At 36.5% G+C, this 22,002-nt stretch overlaps 2 protein-coding genes across 2 annotated transcripts; one reads left to right on the top strand and one right to left on the bottom strand.

Annotated features, from left to right (window-relative positions):
• Nucleotides 1-7,817: 7,817 nt before the first annotated feature.
• Nucleotides 7,818-12,801, bottom strand: phf23b (PHD finger protein 23b). Its single transcript, XM_079257321.1, has 5 exons — nt 12,325-12,801; nt 11,063-11,094; nt 10,884-10,976; nt 9,641-10,247; nt 7,818-9,432 (listed from the first exon to the last, which is right to left on the bottom strand). The coding sequence occupies exons 1-5, from the start codon at nt 12,350-12,352 to the stop codon at nt 9,239-9,241; spliced, it is 954 nt and encodes a 317-aa protein (XP_079113447.1). The 5' UTR covers nt 12,353-12,801; the 3' UTR covers nt 7,818-9,238.
• Nucleotides 12,802-13,146: 345 nt separating this feature from the next.
• Nucleotides 13,147-21,914, top strand: elp5 (elongator acetyltransferase complex subunit 5). Its single transcript, XM_079257969.1, has 8 exons — nt 13,147-13,413; nt 13,517-13,577; nt 13,687-13,767; nt 19,892-20,103; nt 20,328-20,503; nt 20,580-20,675; nt 20,772-20,869; nt 20,958-21,914. The coding sequence occupies exons 1-8, from the start codon at nt 13,359-13,361 to the stop codon at nt 21,064-21,066; spliced, it is 888 nt and encodes a 295-aa protein (XP_079114095.1). The 5' UTR covers nt 13,147-13,358; the 3' UTR covers nt 21,067-21,914.
• Nucleotides 21,915-22,002: the final 88 nt, after the last annotated feature.

The following is a 22,002-nucleotide window of genomic DNA, read 5'->3' as shown; positions in this document are numbered from 1 at the left end:
CTGTTCTGGCTGCACCTGTCAAAAGTCTGGCAGCAGAGTTCTGCACAATTTGAAGCTTATTTAGAGTTGTCTTATTTATGTAAGTGAAAACAGAGTTACAGTAATCAATGCGACTCGAGATGAAAGCATGGATGATCATTTCAAGATCTGATTTTGACAACAACCTCCTTACTTTAGAGATGTTTCTTAGATGATAGAAACTGTTTTTGGTCAGTTGTCGGGTGTGACTCTCCAAAGACATGGCCTGATCAAACACAACCCCAAGGTTTCTGAGACTGGTTTTCACAGACGGTCCCAGAGCACCAAGATAGTTTTTGATCATAGGTATCTTTTTATCAGGGGCAATGATCAGAGTTTCTGTTTTGTTAGAATTTATCTGAAGGTAATTTGAGGAGAGCCAGTTTTTAATGCAGGACACACATTCTAACAACATAGATAAAAAATAAAACTCTGAATCATTGAAGGAACAGTACAACTGAATATCATCAGCGTAAAAGTGATAAGATACATTTTCAAAACCACAAATAAGTCGGCCAAGAGGCAATAAGTACAAAAGAAACAAAACAGGTCCCAGGACAGAACCTTGGGCCACTCCACACGACAGTTTAGACACATGAGACATTATATTGTTTACCGCAACATTAAAGGTTCTACCTTTTATGTATGAGGAGAACCACTGAAGAACAGTCCCAGAAAAACCCATCTCTGATTTAAGTCGATCAATCAATAAGTCATGGTCTACTGTGTCAAAGGCAGACGTTAAATCTAGTAAAACCAAAACTGTGTAGCGACCAGAGTCAGCGGCCATCATCACATCATTTGAAACTCTCAATAAGGCAGTTTCAGTGGAGTGCTTTTTGCGGAAACCTGACTGAAATTTGTCGTAAAAATCATTTTCTTCCAAAAATGTAGTTAGCTGTTCAGCCACTACTTTCTCTAAGATCTTAGAAAGGAAAGGAAGTTTTGATATGGGCCTATAATTTCTTGGTTCCGCAGGATCTAGATTTGTTTTTTTAAGGATGGGATTTACCACTGCATGTTTGAAGTAGTTGGGGACTGAGCCAGATTCCAATGAAAGATTGATCAATTTAACAACCCAAGGACCAACTACATCAAAAACCTTCACAAACAAAGATGTCGGTAGAATGTCTGCCAGACTTGAGGAAGGTTTCATCTTGTCCACTAAAGCCTTCACATTCTGCAGGCTGACAGGAGTGAACGAGGACCATATCCGAACACTATCTGACACAGGGCATAAGTTATTTAAAGAAGGACTGATGCTGGCCCTAATGTCTTTCACTTTGGACACAAAGAAGTTTTAAAAATTATTGCAATCCTCCTGTGTATACACTGGAACATGTGGAGATGAAGGCCCAAGAAGGTTTTCAATAGTATCAAACAGGACTTTAGGGTTTTTCTTATTACATGACACTAGATTTGAGAAGTAAGTTGACCGAGCTACTTTTATCATTTCATTTAGCTCCGACAGACAGACAGGTGTTGCTCTCCTTAAACCACACCCTCCCTCGTAACATAAATACACATCACCTGTTATGCATTCAATCCAATAAGTAATCAGGTTTATACAGCTTGGCGTTAGAAATTATGAATACAATGGTGATGTGGCCAAAATATTCACTTGCCTAATGATTGTGCGCACAGTGTAGATTTGCTGCTTTGCTTGAGATTATTGTCTTATTGCATGGCTCAATTTCAGCCATGATGACAGACAGATGATTGTCAACCACACATTGTCAACCTGTGACTGCAAGGTGTTCTGGTCCAAACCACAAAGATCAGTCCTTCAGTGCCATGTTTGACTGTTGAGGTACAACGTGCTTCTGCTATTATGGCACATTTGGGTCTCTGATGGCCTTGTTCTTAATGATTAAACATCTCCATTTTAGTCTCTTCTGTCCAAAGAAGATTGTTTTTAAAATCTGGTTATTAATTCAGATGCAATTTAACAAACCTAAACAATGTCTTCATGTTCTTTTTGAAGAGGAGAAGTTTTTACTTGACAATCCTTCATATGTTTTAGGGATGTTTTGAGTCTTTCCTGAACTTAGGTTTTACTTTTGTTAAATAATGACACAGTTTTATTGATACCCATCTGAGTTTACATACCTTGTTTTAAGACTATGAAGGACCAGGTGATTTTTAAAATCATGTAAAAAAAAACCAACAAAAAAAAAACAACTATTATTTCAAGGAAGGTCAGAAATGCCTAAATATTTTTTTTTTAATTTTTTTATTAAACTATCTAAATAGACCAACTGTACAACTACTTATCAATAGTTCATTTCAAGTAAGTGTATACTGGGTTCAAAAGGTACTGACATAGCATTAATTGTAATTAAAAGATCATAGGACATCAACAGAGTAAAAGTAAATCACTTATTTTAAATCTTACACTTGATTTAATCTAAACCTTTAAGGACATTAGTAGCTGTGTTGTAGTAAAAGAAAGCACATGTCACACACCCATCCAGAGGCTCTTAATGAGGCCTGTCTCTGATAATAGAGGTAATCAGTGCAGCCTATCTAGCCTCTGCCCCTGTGAACATGCTGCCAGCCTTGTCATGGTTTATTTATACTCGCTTGATCTATCAGCACTGGCTCTATGTTTGGTGAGTCTCAGCATTCCAAAATAGAAATAATTAGGACAGGGTGGAAAAGAGGAAAAGTGAAAACGTGTCCGAATGTGCATACCCTGTGAGCAGACCTCCCCGCCCAATCCTCTGCAAATCTCTCCATCCATCCCAGCTACTCTGTCTCCTCTCTGTTTCGTTTTACTGAGACCCAGGCAGCAGGTCAGGCGGATGGACGAGGAGACAGAGTGGTGCGGAGTGATGTGTGTGGTCTGCATTGGGTGGCGGTCTGCTAGTGAAGTCGGGCGAAACAGAGTCTTCCAGATTACCACACACACTGGAGTTCTGATACTATCTCTGATTTTTGTCTCTGAACTTTTTCTTTTCTTATTCTTCCACCAAATTACGACACATATTGATTTTTTCTTTAATTCATTTACAAACTGACTTACATGCTTCTTGTTATCTTTGTCAAAATACGTTTGTGTGTGATAGTTGCTTGCTTTAATTAGTTACATGAAACTTCTCAGGCAGCTTTTTACACTAAGAAGGTAGTTTAGTAGCTTAAAAAACATTATTTTTGCTTGAGAATTTAAAATAATGCATTTATTTTGTGTTAACTACGCAAGAGAGCAACATCAACATGGTTTCCATCCTCAATCAGACTGTGCACACGTAGAATAAAACAATTCATGCTGTATGTCAAAGTGTTGTAACCTAATATGTACTGCAATAAACCACAAACAGTGTTACAACATTAATGTTTGTGGTTTTAAAAAATGTGAAACAAAGTATCTAACTGTCAAATGTTTGGTGTATGTGAGTGGATTTTATTGTTTGAGGTTGAGATGTCTTCCCTGAAGACCTGTCTGTAAATAAAGTCTTGCATTATGGGATACTAAAATGACTTAAACTTGAAATAAAGGCATGAAAAAATTCTAAATCCATAATCTAACCTATATCAATGATCAATTATTTAAGGTTTGAGTTGTTTTAGATGGTTTATAACAATATTTTGTTCCTTTCTGAATGGATCTTAGCTTAGCTTCCCCATCAAAACTTCTCCTGTGAGAACAGAGAATTAGTTATTTATCCTGAAATCAATCATTGGAATAATTGGCCATTAAACATACATGAACTGAACAGCAAAGTATCTTTTAAGTACCTTCTGAGAATACGCTGTTTACAAGTAGATATTACATACATTTATTGTATGACTATTTTTTTTCAATGATTTCTGATGTTTATAAGGATTTTTGCAATAGTTTACTGTTTTTAGAATATAATTGCAAATACAATTTGCATGTTGTGTATCTTTTTGTTTTGTCTTTTTGTATAAGACCAGCTTACCTTACCTTGGTGACAGCTAATAGGGATCCTTTTAACAATAAACAATTAACTGTCTGCTGCAGGGACACTACTGTACTTCAGACATCACTGTCTTCAAAAAAGGAAGAAAAATAATTTGTGCAATTTTAAAGTGCAGTATTTCTGTCAACTCACGTGTCAACGTGACTTTTCAACACAGTGTCTCAGCTTGACAACTTTGACACAAATATTAAAATAAATTCAAGAACAAACTTATTATCATTGCTAAAGGTGAAGCCTCATAAAATTCACTTTGGTCTTAACTCGAGAATGTATTTATTAATCATCACAACACTTCATCGCATGATGAAATGATCACATTTTATATCAAAGTGGGCCTTAAATGAAGTCTGGACACGTCTAAATGTAAACTGGAACTTAACTGGCTCATAAAGACATACAGTCACACAGTGGTGGCAGCTTTAAGGTATGTAGATGTGTGTTTGTATTATTTAAATGGAGAGAGAACATCTTGATGCAAGACAAAATAATACACCAGAGTATTTTACAATGACACAAACTGGAAGATTTTACATTCATAACTTTGCTTTATGAGTCTTGATGTCTTAATACAATCATGTAAACAAGGGTGTGCATACTACCCTGAAATACACTCACTGGCCCATTTATTAGGTACCTCTTGTTAGCATTTGGCCTAAATTCAAGACGGTGTAGTAAACGGTTCCCCCAAACCTTTGTTCTATGTTGACATGATCACATCACACAAGTGTTGCCGATTTGTCGGTTGCACATCCATAAGGAGAATTTCCCATTCACATCTCAAAGGCGCTCTACTGGGTTGCAATCGGATGACTGTGGAAGCCATTGTGTACCAAGAAAATATCCCCCACAGCAAAATACCACCACTACAGCGGTCCGAACTGTTGGTAAAAGGCACGAAGGAACCATGTCTTCATGTTGTTTACACCTAATTGTGCTGAAACTGAAATTGAGATTCATGGATCAGACAAGATTTTTCCTGTCTTCTATTGTCCAGTTTTGGAAAGTCTGTTTGAAGCTTCACTGTAGCTTCACTTTCCTGTTATTAATTAACAGAAGTGGCACATGGTGTGGTCACTGCTGTTAATTACTAAGCTACTGCTGTTGCTGTAGCTTGTGTACTTCAAGGTTGTGTGTTCAGAGATGCTTTTCTACACATCTTGATCGTCACAATTCTCATGGAATTACATTTCTACCATCTCCAAACAGCCTGCCTTCTCACCTTTGACCTCTGACATCACCAAGGTATTTTAGTCAAGCTAAGGGCTGTTCATTTAATGTTTGTTCTTTTTCTGGCCATCCTGTGTGAAAATCCTAGTTGATCAGTTGTTTCGAAAAATGCTTAGACTGCCAACAACTATATTATATATAAAGTCATTTAAATCCCCATTCTGATATTCAGTTTGACCTTCAACAAGTCATTTTGACCATGAAGAAAAGTCTTGAGCTGCTAACCAAAAAGTGCAACTAGAATTGAGGTCAGTGGGCTTTTTTTTTGTCTAATTGTAAAAAAAAAAAAAAAAAAGCATACATACTGAATTTTGAAAAAAAATGAGCACAGAAAAGATATGGATATGATATGCAATTGTATAAAAAATGGAATTAAATGATTTACATGACCGTTGCTGGTTTTAAATTATGGGATGATGCCAATATAAAGTTAAAAATGTTTAGTTATTTATGTTCCTAAATCAATTTTTTCACAAAACCTTTTATTTTTGTCTTATACAAAAACCTTTTGCTTCAGCTTGAGCTTCTACAGTCACTTCACAAGTTTGAATTTCTTTCCATAAAATGTAAAAACAAAATATATTTACTATATGTAATGTGTTTGACTAAAGAAATCACAATTTTTAGACAATTATCCATATTCATGTTGAAGACAGAAAAAAGCCCAAACCAAATGAGTTAAAACTGGCTCAAGGGTAATAAAATGCCCCAAGGCAAGACCGTAAACAGTAAGCTAGATCCTCAACAAAATGGCCTTATCATGCTCAAATCAGTCCTCATCCAGGGTGTGGAGGGGGGGAGATGTACAATGTGTATATAACTACGTGTTTTAAGGCATGTTGTCAGCACTAAAGAATGGCTATAGAGGCTGGAAACAAATGATGGCAATGCTGGCCAGCAAGGCGGCACATTTAATTAGCATGTCTGAAATCATCTCACACTCACTCACACACACACCCTCTTAGCCTAAACAGCCCCATTATACCCTCACAATATAAACCCACCCTAGAAGAATGGCTACAAATACCCTCCACAGTGATCAACAGCCACAGACTCACAGAGCTGCAACCAAGATTGTTGAGCACCAAAACCAGAGAAAAACAAGATTTAAGGTAAGCAGTTGTTTCAGTCGACATTACAGACATTTTCTTGTGTGGTTGCATCCATATCCAGCTGACTGTGGAGGTCTTTCGCCATGCAGATGCTTTGGTCCAGATGTGTGCTCCCCTTCGTGACTCTTTACCTGCTTCTAGAGCAAATATCTGCTGCAGCTTTACCAAGCAGATTAAAAAGCAAAAGGGTAAGTCTAAGTCAACATTAAAACTGCAAATTAACCACCTTTCAGCCATCTGGAGTCTATATGATCTGGTTTTTCTTGTTAGGAAGTTACCTTGGTGGACCAGGAGGTCTTTTCCCATCTGTCAGATCACATAGACGGCAGCGACCTCTCTGTGGGTGATGCAGCAGAGATGAGCAGGGATGCAGACAGTAGTCTCATCATCCCAACACGGCAACATCACCAGAACCAGTACAACCGCAAAGCCAGTGAAAAGAGGTGAGGACACAGGATCTAAACTCAGTAAATGCATAAATGTTTTTAATTCTTATTTCAAAGCATTACTGTCAAGTTGTATAAAATATATATATATTAACGAAGAAACACAGTCTGAAAGCTTTTACTTTGGAAGATTTTCTGTATTCTTGATTTAAATCAAATACACTTTTTGGGGGTTAAATTTAAAATCAAGAATTGGGAAAATTAATTACACAATTGAGACAAATTGAGTTGGTTGTTCTCTCTTTGCTATGTTCAGGTGGAAAATCGCCCCTATGGACTCCATTGGCCGCTTTCAAATGTCCGGTTTCCGACACAAAAAGGTAGGCAATGTGGAGACACACTGCATGTGCACTGCTCTGAAAGTTAAAATTGCATTTAACCCCAGTTTATATTCATTTAGTCTCAAAGATCACTTCATAACAGACAAATAACCTGCAATGCAATGAGTTATGCCTTCTATTAACACAGAAGGCATTATTATTGTTACTGTACATAGGATTTGTAATGGGATACATATTGGAGCTATAAAGAGCAACATCACCATCAGTGTTTTAATTAATATTTCTCACATACTTGCTGACTTCTATTGCCCACACAAAACTCAGGATTACCATTATACAAGGAGATATGCCTGAACCAATCACAAGTTTTCTATTAATTCGTAGACCTTGCTCTCACCTGAGATGAAGAACTAAGCATTTACATTGTATTTATTCTGCAGGATGGACCGGATGTCAAGAGAAGAGACAACTTGGATTAAAAGCTACCCACCATCTTTTGTCCCCCTCAACATCAAAACTTTGTGTATCTTTATATTTATTCATTAACTATTTAATTTACCGTCATACCAGTGATTTTTCATGTTAACCACCGCCCTCTAGTGGCGGAAGACCAACACGACAAACTTTTTTTTTTTTGCTGTGTGCCAACATCTATTAAAAGAAAATGTGATATAACACTCTTGGTTGTTTTGTGTCCTTCAAAATCAAATAAGAAAAAAAACACAACTTTTATGTTCCTAAAGGATTTTATTTTTCAAGCTACATTTAAAGAAAACAATATCAGACTGCAGAAAATATAGTATTTGCTTGGGTATTCTCTTCACTTTCACATATGTACAGTTGTCAAAGAACAAGATATGTACACAGAATTGAAGTTGTGCAGAGAGTGTAACTGCTACTAAAGACCTGCCAAGACTCTCCCACAAACAAAGAAACAGAAAAAAAGCATGTGGTATAAACAAATAAACAAAAACGCCACAACCTACACAGCCTTATGTCCTGTACACTACCACTTTGTTCTCAACAAGAGACAATCTTGTGTCCTTTCTCTGTTACGGGTGCATCTCTAATCCCGCTTCTCAGAAAGCTAAGAAATAAATGACATGAAAAAAAAATTAATTTTTTTTATACAACCATTCATAAACAAGCCTCGGTTGCTGACAGCAAAAATTCGCTGCAACCAGTTGTTTTACAGCAACGTTACCCTCCTTGTATCAGATGCCTTGATAACACACACAAAATAAAAGAAAACCACACAAAACAAAAACATCAAAACCGAACCGCTTTCAATGTAAATGTTTATGATACATGGCTACGGATGACTGAAAGACAAGCTAGGCAGAAGTAGCAAATGCTTGGTTATGAATGTATGTCGCAGGGTGCAGATTCTTATCGGACGCAGCTCAGATGGTTGAATTCCAGCCATGTTTGGAGAGAAAAACCAAATCTGGGTTTATATTTTAAAAGAGCACTGATGAAAGAATTGTCTGTGTGCAACCTCAAAGTTAGCTACGCGGAGGTCACTTCTGATTATCCGTCATTGAAGAATGAGAACTATTTACTTTCAAGTTCAGTGATCGCCACTGAAAAAAAGAAGAAAAAAACTGTGATAATATATTTATATATACTGTGTATAAAAAATTAAAAGAGCTGCCCCATCTAGCATTATGATATATTCTAAACAAATGAAAGGATTGACAACTTTCATCTCTTAAGACATACAATATATAAGCTAACTTTTGTCAGTTTTTAAAGTTTATAAAATTGATTTTAGGTTGAAAGGAAATGGTCAAACTGAGAATCCAATTCTTTCAAAGAGAGAAAACATTCTCAATGAAGATGAAGACCAGTTTGGAAAAAAAAAATGTTGTGCACATAAATAGCCCTGTACAAAAAAAAAAAAAGTTACATTGGAATTAATCAGATATAAATGACTCAACCATCACTGTTGTCTTACGTCCAGTTCTTCAGTTACCAAAACAAAAATGTGAGGGATAAATAAGAATGGTTGTGATTGTCCCAAAAATAAAATACTACTACAAACTGATGATACAGTTGCCATCCAGGTGATAATTTAGGCTGTTTTGGCTGTAGGCATCAAAGTAAATTAGTTGACTGTCAAAGGACAGCAAGAAATAAAAGAAAGGAGAAAGAAAAAAAAAAAAAAAAAAAAAAGGGAGTGCTGCTTGTCCCTTGCATCCTCTTCATTTCTAGGTGTCCTTTTTGTGTCCTGACCGCCGCAGGTCTCTGCACTTGTGGCAGTAAAAGATGTCAGGAACGTTTGATTTTTTGATCTTTGCACACGACAGATGCACCCATATGCTGCACTGGTTGCACTCAATCATCGGCCGTCCCGCAAATGGTTTCCCACAGTAACAGGTGATCAAGTCCCATGAATCATCCCCTGTGTGGACAAAGGTATCAGACTTAAGTACTCTATATGCAATGCATAATTATCAATCAGTACACATTAAACATTGAGTAAGGGACAGCTTAAAAGAGACAAAAGTTTATTATTAAACATTCATGATTCAGTGCAAAAAAAAAAAAAAAAAAAAAAAAAAAAAAAAAAAAAAAAAAAACATTAAGGAGAAATGAAAGCAGTGTCCTACCTGACTCCACCATAATGTCTTCATCAGCAATCCATGTTTCACCCTCACTGGAGCTCATCTCTGCTTCCCTGATAGATTCATCTGGCTGTGTCTTCATGCTTGAAGTGGAGCCCCCGTGCGCAGACAGCTCCTCTCTGACAGCACGTACCTCCGTGTGCGTATTTCGTGCCTCAGAGTCTGTCTCGCTTTGAGCAGCTGAACTCTTGAGCTTCTTGGCTTTTGGCTGTTTGGAGGAGTTTTTGCTGCGCTTGATGCGGGCTCTTTTCTCGCTTTCGCTGCTGCCGCTATCCGCTGCAATCATGGCAGAGCCCAGAGACAATTTTTTCAGTTTTTTATCTTTTTTGCGCTCTGCCTTTGTGGTGGCCTGGCTTTCGTATAAAGAGTCTTTAAGGCGCATCTTGTCCAGCAGAGTGCTATCAGAGTGCATGCGGCGAATATTTTTGCCCTTATTTGCTCGAGCTTTGCGGACAAACGTGTGGATGGTGTGAATGTCGGAGCTCCCATCTGCCCAAGTATTACCCATGGAGCTGCTGCCCCCTCCACCTCCATCTGCCGACAATCCTGAACTGTGCGCAGAGCTGGAAGAAGTTGGAGACCAGGAACTTTCCTACAGAGTAAGAATAATAACTTAATTTTAATACCAAGCTATAATGATCATTTACTAAAATTCAAAACTAATATTCCACATTCTTATAATCATACTGAAATTATCTTGTTTTTTTCTTTCTTAGGATAGTAGAACATGTCTAGATGTAAGAAATTATATTTAAAAAGCTGAAAAGTGCACAATAACAGCTTATTCTCCAAAACTGATAAAACAAATTTTTAATGCAAAAACCAGGTGACTACATCTCTGTAGGAATACTTGCTGACTGAAACTACTACAATATAGATTTGTCAACTGTTTAACATGTCATAACAGATTTATGAGATTTGAATCACATCCTGATCTGGCATTACCCTACTCATGCAAGGTCATTCAGTTAATAAATTAATCACACTAACACTTTTTTTTCCATTTAAGTAAAAATTCATTCTATAACCAACTAGTGACATTTCTTATCGAGTCAGAAGAATTATCTCTTATTGCTCACTTCACTTACCTTGAAACCCTGAAAAATGGACAAGTACCTAGCTTTACATTTTCACCTTATTCATACCCACATCACAGCACATAATGAAAAACGTGCAGCTTTGGTTTTAGCCAACTTTCATATATCCTATACTATTAAGAGCAGCCTACCTCTTTAGGACTGGGGATGTAACCAGCATAAGCCAGGACAAAGCTACAGAACTTGTTGAAGTCCTCAACAGTCCTTTTTCTCCTTTCGGGGGGCTACAGAGAGAGCACACATGTTAGACGAAGCAAAACCACAATAACTTAGCTCAAGCGAATAAATGATCCAAAATAACATTACTCACAAGAGGCTCCGTTTTGCACGTCAACAGTGAATCTGGTAGAGAGGAAGAGGAAGATATTTGTGTAAGTTACAAGTGAGACGTGTTAACTGGCTAAACCTTTTGTCACGAAACGCTGGAAAAATTGTCGAGCACGGAGTTGCCAAGGGGGTGTGTTGAAAAACGAGGAGAGTAATGCTAGCATTAGCCTGCTAACACAGCTCAGTAACTTAATCTGGATTATTAGCAAGAAGCATTTGATCCACCTCTAGATACTGTTTAGATATGTTAAAATGCCAAAAGTTTATTTACTGTAGCTGTAACCTAACAATTACAAAGCATGCCAGCGTACGCTAATGCTAGTTGTTGCTATGTACTTTTAACAACCGCAACCGGTGTCAGCTAGTCACTATCTTTGAACTTCATAAACATTTTAATGTCGTTTAAAGCGTGGTTTTAAAAAGTGTAAGTGACATGGATGTCAAAATTTCGTCAGTAACAATTTTATCTAATCGATCTGCTAACGTTAGCGAATATCTAGATAGGAAGCTAACATCAGATTACGCGTTTGCAGCGATAACTGTAAATATTAATCGAGCTAGCTTGACTTAATAAAATCACATCTAGGTCCTATTATAAAAATTGTAAATTGAATTTGATACATGAAAACGAAACTTCTAGCTAACAATCGACCAGCTGGTCGACTTGCACATCACACTTTATTTCTTGAAATGGAAGAGACCCAAGTTGGAGGAGAAGGCAGTTTGGGGGCTAACTTGGTGTTAGCAAGGTGCCGCTAACATTTCATCGGGCGTGTCTGCTATAAGGTTCGAGTCAATGTAATGATAAATATTCTTGTGTGAGGAAAATAGACCTAATTCTGTTTACATTTGATTAGTTAATGTTGTTTTAAGTGTTGTGACAGCATCGACTACTCAGTAATAATTTTTCAACGTTAGCCTGATAAGGCGCGTTAGCTATCTAGCAAGCTAACTGACCTATACTGAGAATATTCGGCAAGATAACAACAATGATCTAGTTAAATAAACTGTATTAATATCATAGCAACACGGCTTTCTAGGCATTTTTAACAAAAATTAATAGTTTAGTCAACTGAAAATCATGCTACTAAGCACACGCAACCAAGAATAACACTAGCATTAGGCATAATTTACATTAGACTAGCAAGTTTAAAGTCCGCAAAAAGGACAGTTTGACGATGAACACAGCAACGTCACAATCCTAGTGTTAAATTAAAACTTTTTACTAATAACTATGAGACGTACCTTGGTGATCAGACATTATGTCAAGCATTGTCGCCTCACCGACAAGGCCTCGATATAAGAAGAAGCAGCTTGCGAGCTAGCCGGAGAGTGGCGGCGGCCGTCGCTTGCTTCCCTCCCGGCGTGGCTGCACCTTATTTCCGAGTGTGGTGCCGATGACTGATGAGGCTTTACTTGGAGAAGCGCCGTTGTGAGTCAAAGCTGTAATATTTCCTCGATGTGGATTCAGTACCCACCGCTACAGAATCAAAAATAGTAATTCCTCTATCGCTTAACGTGGTGCACTTAAAGCTCCCCCTTTTTTCGTCCATGCATTTAGAAATCCGTCGCTGAAAAAAGACATCGGAAGTTCAATATCTCGTTAAATAAGTGCGTATAATAATTGTAGATCCATAATAGGACTTCTCTGTTTAAGTTTTTCGATCATTCCATGAACACATTCAAACGAACAGAGTTTGGGCTTTATTACGCACGGTCCTGTTCGTGCGCGGCAGAAACCAGGGTTCGACGTTACGTTGGATCTTCTCTGAGGACGCAGCGGGAGGGACATTTTGTTGTGATTGGCTCTAATGGTTGAGATGAAGTAGCTGATTGGTTATTGGCTTGCGGGTAGGCGGGGTCAGTCAACAACTCTGATCCACTTTAGCAGCCACCTTGAAGCAGCAGTGAAATTATGACCACAGTGTATGCTGGGTAATGTAGTTTGTAATGCATCCTTTACCGTCACTTAAACCGGAATTATCGACTTTATTGTACTCGTTTCCCAGAATTATGTTAACCCCTAGGGAAGTATGGGATATGGTGTTTTTAAACCTAAGGAACCTAAACATGCTACCAAGCGAGTTTAGCTAGACTTTGATTGTCTAAAGAACACCTTATATGTTCAATATCTTTTCTGTGACATTAAGTTTGCTCTTAGTATTTAACTGTAGTTCTTTTCCGGTGTCATTTTTGCTTTTGTTTCTCGCGTTTTGTCAACATTTAAAAGAATGCTAACCAGCCAAATCTAAGCGTGGCTTCTTTAGTCAGGTAGTACAATGTTGTCAGAGGTCTTACAAGGCACTGATACTGGAGGGTTTCTTATAATACAAGGTAAACGCCTAGAATTTCTCAATTACATATAATTTTTGAAGAAAAAAAAAACAGACCTTTGTTAACCAGACATGATGAACTCGTGTAATTTATATATTCATAGATTCGAGTTGTTACTCTGGACGTACCCTCCTCAAGAGCCTCATCAACGCTGCGTTGAGCAGGTATTTAAAGAAATGCTAGTCGTGTTTGCGATTACGTTTAATCAAATAACACGAGTAAAGTATGTATCTGCTGACAATAAATAAGTTTTCCCTTGACATGTTTTATTAGGGAGGATGTTGTCCACGTCCTGGGCTTTGACGTGAGTGAGGAGGAGCTGAAATTTGGATTAAAAACATCAGTCACACAGAGGTAATTAAAGCTGGCGATCAGCATTTTTCTAATGAGTTTTCGAAAAACAAAATGCAAAAGATTCACTGTTCAGTTTCTCACATTTAAGAATATTTATCAATTTTTTCTTCCATGTATTTTTATGGATTTCTTTTTACATTTTTTTAAACAACAATTACCCCTCTCAAACCTTCTTAAATATAGATTAATGCAGAAATTAAACATTTAAAAGCAAGGTTACATTAGAGGGATAAGCAAAACAATGTAAACTCTACTGTTATAAAATAAAAGAAAGTTAATACTTAAGTATCACATTTCAGATAAGTCTAAGTCTATTTTCCAGTGGGACATCTTTATTACATTGTAGCATGTGTTTGGAATAAAATAACATAAATAGGATCTACTGTATGAAAGTATTAACCCATGGATGTCTGGATTCAGAATCATATTCGAAAAGTTGGAAGATCAGATTGCAGGCTGACCCAACTTCTTTGGAAATTGTGAATGCCATTTAAAATTAGTTTCAGTAGTGTGTGGCCTCCACGTGCCTGTATACACTCCCTACAACATCTAGGCATGCACCTGCTGAGATGATGAATGACCTTCCAACAGTCTCCTCCCAGACTTGGATCAGGCCACTAGTCAATACCTGGACACCCTGTTGTGCAATGTGGTGGCAGTGGATGGAACAAGATGGGATTTCCCTGATGTACGGGTTGGATTCAGGTCTGCGGAACGGGCAGGCCAGTCTATAGCATCAGTGCATTTCTCATGCAGGAATTGCTGACACACTCCAACCACACAAAGTCAACCATTGCCATGCATTAGAAGGAACTCTGGTCCCGCTGAAGCATTATGTAGTTTGACAATGGGTCTGAAGATCTCATCCCAGTTCCAAATGGGAGTCAGGGTACTTCTGGCTAGCACACTGTGTCTAATCTGTGAGGACCTCCATGGATATCGACCAAGACTATCACAGATCCATGCCAAACCAGTTATGTAATATAAATAATTTTGAATAGTCTTGTACATGAAATGTGCCATACCAGTGTTCAAGTACCACTGCGCTGCATGTTTTAGAGGTAACCCCAATTTAACACACATGAGTTAAATGAATAGCTTATTTACAGATTTGCAAATAACTTGAAGGGATCTTGCTGTTATCCATAAAGAGCACAGGGTGCTGATGGCAAATATGCCAATCTTGGTGTTCTCTGGTAAATGCTAATAGGGTTGTGCAGTGCACAGGCCCCACTTGTGGGTGTTGGCCTCTCTAACCACCTTCAGACTTTATTTCTGACTGTCAGAGCAGAAACATGCACATTAGTGGATTTTTAGGTAAATTTTATGGCTCTAGCAGTGCTAATAAAGCATGTAAATGTGGTCACAAAGCATGTAGTCACAAATCAGAAGGATCATTCTTTTATAGGGGTCACCTTGCTATTTGCCTCTTTCCATCTGTTGTCTGTTCTATTTGTAAACTTAAGGTGGAATTGATTCACAATCAGCATTACTCCTTAACCATAGACTTCTTAACTGGACATACTGATATTCCAGAAGTTTGACTCCTTACCAGCTGGTGGCAGTAATGTACATCTGTACATTGTTTGCCAACTGCTAATAAAACTGCATAGGAAGACAAATAAGACATTGAGTTACATGGTAATGATTTATGTGTTTCCATAGACATCATATATACGTAGACGCCGCATTGTATCACGCCGCCTATACGAGCTGACGTCTCATCGCGCCGCCATCTTGGATGGGTCTCCCATGCGCCTCCAATGCATTTATTTGTAAGGTGTAGGTCCAACCACAACAATAACTTCACGGATTTTTACCTGTTTTTCCTCACAGTTTGGTTTGTTACAAAGGGCAGAGATATTGTTATGATACAGATCACTGTAAAACATTAAAAAACAACGTGCTTTTAAGTTAAAATATTTTGATAAGTCTAATAGTTAGGGATCATTAGCTATCTAACTATCCCTTAGTTATGCTGCGATAGGTTTAGACTGCCAAGGGACATTTCCTGGTACACAAGGGCTGCTAACTTTCCAAAAACCTTGGAGTAAGATTTAATGAAGGCAATCCAGATTTTGCTGTATACAGAACAGCAACACATTAGACCCAGGATGTTTCATTTTATGTAGGTTTAATAATAAAATATAGTACTCAGAAGTAACATTACATTATACATATACATATATACACATATATATACATATACATATATACGCACACACACACACACACACACACACACACACACATATATATATATATATATATATATATATATATATATGAAATGAAATGAAAAGTACTTTATTAATCCCAAAGGGAAATTCAATATTGTAGTATATACTAATTAATTTGAGGAGGTCTTATTCCGGAGGCTGCTGGCAGGAATGATCTTCTGTATCTTTCAGTCTTACATCGGACCTGAAGAAGCCTCTCACTGAACACACTTTGTTGTTTCATCACTGTGTTGTGGAGAGGGTGTGAAGAATCCTCCATCATCTTCATCAGCTTGTGCAGCATTCTTCTTTGGACAATCAGCTCCAGCAGCTCCAGAGTTACTCCAAGCACAGAAGCAGCTTTCTGGATCAGTTTGTTGATTCTCTTCAAGTCTCTGGTTCTGATGCTACTACCCCAGCAGATGCTGCAAAGCTGACTGCGCTCTCCACAACAGACTTATAGAAGATATGCAACATCTTGGTGCAGACGTTAAACCATCTCAGCTTCCTTAAGAAGTACAGTCGGCTCTGACCTTTCTTGTAGATGTAGTCAGTGTTGCATTTCCAGTCCAGTTTGTTGTCCAGCTGAACTCCAAGATACTTGTATTCCTCCACCACCTCCACCTCCTCTCCCAGGATGGAAACAGTGCTTTGTTTATTCTTCTTCCTCCTGAAGTCAACAATCATCTCTTTTGTTTTGCTGGTATTTAATATAAGATGATTGTCACCGCACCATTTAACAAACTGACTGACCAGTTCTCTGTACTCTGCTTTTTGTCCATCCCTGATACACCCCACAACTGCAGAGTCATCAGAGTATTTCTGCAGATGACAGGACTCAGAGTTGTACTGGAAGTCTGAGGTGTACAGAGTGAAGAGGAATGGCCAGAGTACAGTTCCTTGTGGTGCACCAGTGCTGCTGACCTCCATCTCAGACACACAACCTTTCAGTCTCACAAATTGGGGTCTGTTTGTGAGGTAGTCATAGATCCAGGTGGTTGTGGAGGTATCCATCTGGAATTTATGGAGCTTCTCACATAACAAAGCAGGCTGAATGGTATTAAAAGCACTTGAGAAATGAAAGAACCTGACCCTCAGAGTGCTGCCTGAATGGTCCAGATGAGAGTGTGCTCTCTGGAGCAGGTATATGATGGCATCTTCAACCCCAAGTCCATTACGATATGCAAACTGTAATGGGTCCTGAAAGGTGTTTACTTGCACAGAACTGGGACTCTATTTTGTCTCAGACTGGTGTTGGAAAAAAAAAAAAAAAAATATATATATATATATATATATATATATATATATATATATATATATATATATATATATATATATATATATATGTATATGTATATGTATATATATATATATATGTATATGTATATGTATATATATATATATATATATATGTATATGTATATATATATATATATATATATATGTATATGTATATATATATATATATATATATGTATATGTATATATATATATATATATGTATATATATATATATATATATATATATATATGTATATGTATATATATATATATATATATATATGTATATATATATATATATATATATATATATATATATATGTGTATATATATATATATATATATATATATATATGTATATATATATATATATATATATATATATGTATATATATATATATATATATATATATGTATATATATATATATATATATATATATATGTATATATATATATATATATATATATATATGTATATATATATATATATATATATATGTATATATATATATATATATGTATATATATATATATATATATATATATATGTATATATATATATATATATATATATGTATATATATATATATATATATGTATATATATATATATATATGTATATATATATATATATATATATATATGTATATATATATATATATATATATATATATATATATATATATATATATATGTGTGTGTGTGTGTGTATATATGTGTATATATATGTATATATGTGTGTGTGTGTGTGTGTGTATTAGTGTTAATTTAGGTTTATTTTATTCTTCATTCATTCTTTGTTAAATGTAATGTCTTCTCCCCACTTGTTGCCTCATGATTGTCCTTTGTGCAGTACATTAAATCCTCCAGCGCTCGGCTTCATTACTCATATATGAAGCTACGCTTTTTTTCTACTTCTACTTTTTAATCCTGTGTTGCCTCTACTGGGTTCTTGGTGTGTAGGAATAATTCTAATAATAATATCATAATAATTCTAACAATTCACTTGCATTCAGGAGATTATTCACTGTGTTAATATTATATATTCTTTTTTTAGTGTGTAATATATACGCGTTGTTCCACAAAAGAGTTTTGTGGGGAAACTACGTTGACGCTGCAGCAAAACTCAAAAGCGGAGACCCATCCAATATGGCAGCAACGCTGGTTCACTCTCTAGTGCTCAATGAGGCGTCTACGTATATATGATGTCTATGTGTGTTTCCTTCATCTATTTAGAGCTATAGTGATGTTTACTTCCTGCCTGGAAAAAAAATCCAAAAACTCAGTATATTGTAACACAACCACAGTGGTTAAATTGCCCGTCTTGCTTTTTCACTTGAGGCAAAAGTGTAAAGTTGTGCATCAAACTTATGATGCTGAGATGGGGATATGTTTTCTCTGTGTAACATCTTAAGTTGTGTAGCTTTTATTTTATTCTGCAAACACTTAATGTCTTCACACTTTTCAAAGCAGCGTCTCATTGATCTTCTGTAAAGCCCATATTTAGTTCCCGTTTGCCAATTATGCTTTAGATAATTAGTATTTGTGGGCTCATACTTTTTTTAAAAAAAAAAAAACATTATAATGCTTATTGAAATGTCCCTTCACTTTAAAAAAAAAAACAAAAAAACAAACTTTCTGTGCTGCTTGAATAACTTCAAGTTGGTAAGAGTGTCCCTCCTGGTGAAGTCCTCTATCTGTAAATATCAGAAAAAGGCTTCTGAATTTTATATTTTCTGTTAACTTACCACATTAACAAGGAAAACCATCTATTTAATTAATCGATTACGGGGGGAAAACAATTATAGTAATTATTTTAAATGGGTATAATAACTGAGGCAGAATGTTCATTCTTAACATAGCAGCATGACCCAGCCATGATCTAGGAAGGAAATTCCATCTCCACAAATGCAATCCAATACATTCAAACAAGGAAATAAAATTTGTTTAATACAGGCTTAATAACTTGTCAAGTAAACAAATCCTGAAGTGAACCATTTAAAGGGAAAGGCAAATGGAAATTGAGGTTTTTCTCTCTTGCTGCCCAAAGGCATCACCTTTAATAAGTTCAAATTGATTCTGTATCCAGAGAAGACGCCAATATCTATTTTAATAGATTGATTAAAGTGGTTTAGAAGTTATTTTAGCTGTAGGAAAGTCAAATCAGGCAGTAGGCATTTTAAGTATATGTGCATATAACTCCACAATAAAGGGTCTGAGTGACTGGCCAGAAATATAGGAGAAGTTCCCAGTAAATTTTACAAGATATCAAAGATAGATCTGGATTCTGGCAAAATTTTGTATACTACAATCCAGAACAGAAAAATTGGGGATCTTTGGAAATTTCATCACTGCAAGACAGCAAATTAAGATTTAAACATGTGCCAAACACTACAATATAGCCAAGACACAGTGGATTCCTTATCAGTGTATCTAGGAATCTAATAGTGTATCCATAGAAATTCATATAGACCTAAAACATAGAATTGAAATCACAATATGGCTGTAAATTAGCTACTTAACAGCAGTCTGTATTCTCCAAGTGCTTTTCTAGTTTAAACATAAAATGGCAATACATTTATTCATGTAACTTATTCATTACTATTTCCTTTGTTTCTTTTAGGCTACACATTCACAATGCTTATATAGATCCACTTGGATGGTCTGATGACCCAGCTTTCACAGTTCAGCAGTTTAGTTTGGTGGAGCTTACGCATCTGATTAAACAAACATCACATCTCAAACCAGCTACATTAGTAATTGACTCTCTGTCATGGATATTGAGACATGTGAATCCGCCTGCTGTCTGCAAGACACTTCAGCAACTCAAGAAAGGTAAAAACTGATAAACTTTGTGTATGTGTCATATTGAACCTTCTTTCTAGTGTTGTTTGGATATAGAAAGGCATGTCAGAGTGACAGTAGTGATTTTTGTCCTCAATTAAAAGCAAAAAGTTTTGATATGATGAACCTATACTGACTTATTTCAGTTTGAAGTAAAGCTGTAAGACAATGCATGACTTCCTTGACTTAAGAGTTGTTTTCTGTGTTTTCATTAGGGGGAGCTGTGAGAGCTATTATAGGCCTACTCCATGCAGACATGCATGAGAAGGGAACTGTGGGAAGTGTCTGCCACTTAGCAACTTCAGTCATCACTGTGACACCTGGGATGAAAGGAGATGAAGCAATGGCTAAAATAACAAAGCGCTCAAAATCGGGGAAAGTTGTACAAGACGTAAGCAGCATTTGCTCTGGGGTTGTTGTTTGTTTTTTTTTGCTGTAAATTGATTGTTTTCTGTTTTTATTTATAGGAGGAGATATTCTGCATCAAAGAGGATCTTACAGTCACAGTGCAGAGCAAGCCCTGCAATCCTGAACACAAACAGAATGACAGTGACGAACAACAGGTGCAGTATAACTCTATTTTCTTTGTGTCATACTTAGATAAATAGAGGAAAAGTGGACGGACATGACGGCAGAAAATTTTTCTTTGTGTTTCCCAGGACCCAACAGCTAACTTGACCTTCAATCTTCGGTTGTCTGAGGCAGAGCGTGAGGCAAAGGAGAAACTTGCACTTCCATTTGTCTTCAGCAAAGAGAAGTCAGAAACTTTCCTCGATTTATACATATTTGTTTCTTCTCTGAATTAAGGGTTTAAAAAAAGACTTTTTCTTTCCCATATCTTACAGAAAATCCGCTTTGCTTCACTCAGGCCCTGGATCAGGACGAATTCTGTACGAACCCGATGCCAATGACGACTATGACCAGGAAGATCCTGATGACGATCTTGATGTATAGGGTTAAGACATAAAATCAAAGTTGTCCAAAGTTGGCCCTCAAGGGCTGCTGTCCTGAAGGTTTTCAATGCATTCCTGCTCCAACACACCTGACTCACATTGAATGGATCCTCCAGTCAATGAAGTTGTGCACAATGACTTGTTAATTTCAGTCAGTCCTGTGTGTTTAAGCACAGCTGTATTGAAAAAATAGGGGACTGTGGCCTGGATTTCTAAACCTCTGGCATAAAGCCTGGTGACATCTTTCTTCCCCACTGGACACACTGAGAAATCTCCTTTAGTGGAGCCTCAGTTCCTTATATTGGCTTAAGGAACTTTGATGGTGTAAATGAATCCGTTGTGTCTCTAAGAAATCTTTTCAGTCATTATAAAATTTAAAAAAATCTTAATTTTATGGATTGCCTTTTCTTTAATCTTCTCATGACATTAAACTTGTAATGCAACATTTTTTCATCCATTCTGCTGAAGTTAGTCCATCATATGCACTTTGGAAAAATTATTTTCCAAAGTTGTATCCTCTTCAAAAACCTTTAAGTATCTTAGTGTACAAGTAAAATAAGTAAAATGACTGGTCATACCACTCATCAGCAATAAAAAATGTGATGAGATTGCAAAGGAGCATCTTGTTACACAGTTACTCAAATGATTTACCACCATAATATTTATGTAATATTACCATTTAATATATTACAATGTTTATATGAGTTAGAGGAGTCAGTGGATAACTTCAGTACCGTGCATGGAATTGAAGCCCTTTGTACACATTATCTATTTCTCACAAAACCCCTTTGCATTATCAGTACCAGTGATCAAAGACCTTGTCAGGGTAGAGATAATAATAAAGTAAAAGGAAATGTTAATATTTGTTTGGCAGCTCAATGTTTCTATAGCTATAATCACTGCTCTTGTCATGCATATGCATAACAGGAAGCAATGG

Source organism: Telmatherina bonti, assembly GCF_933228915.1.
Source record: "Telmatherina bonti genome assembly, chromosome: 18".
NCBI lineage: Eukaryota > Metazoa > Chordata > Actinopteri > Atheriniformes > Telmatherinidae > Telmatherina > Telmatherina bonti.
Note: the sequence above shows the minus strand (reverse complement) of the source record. Positions and strands in the feature narration are given on the sequence as shown.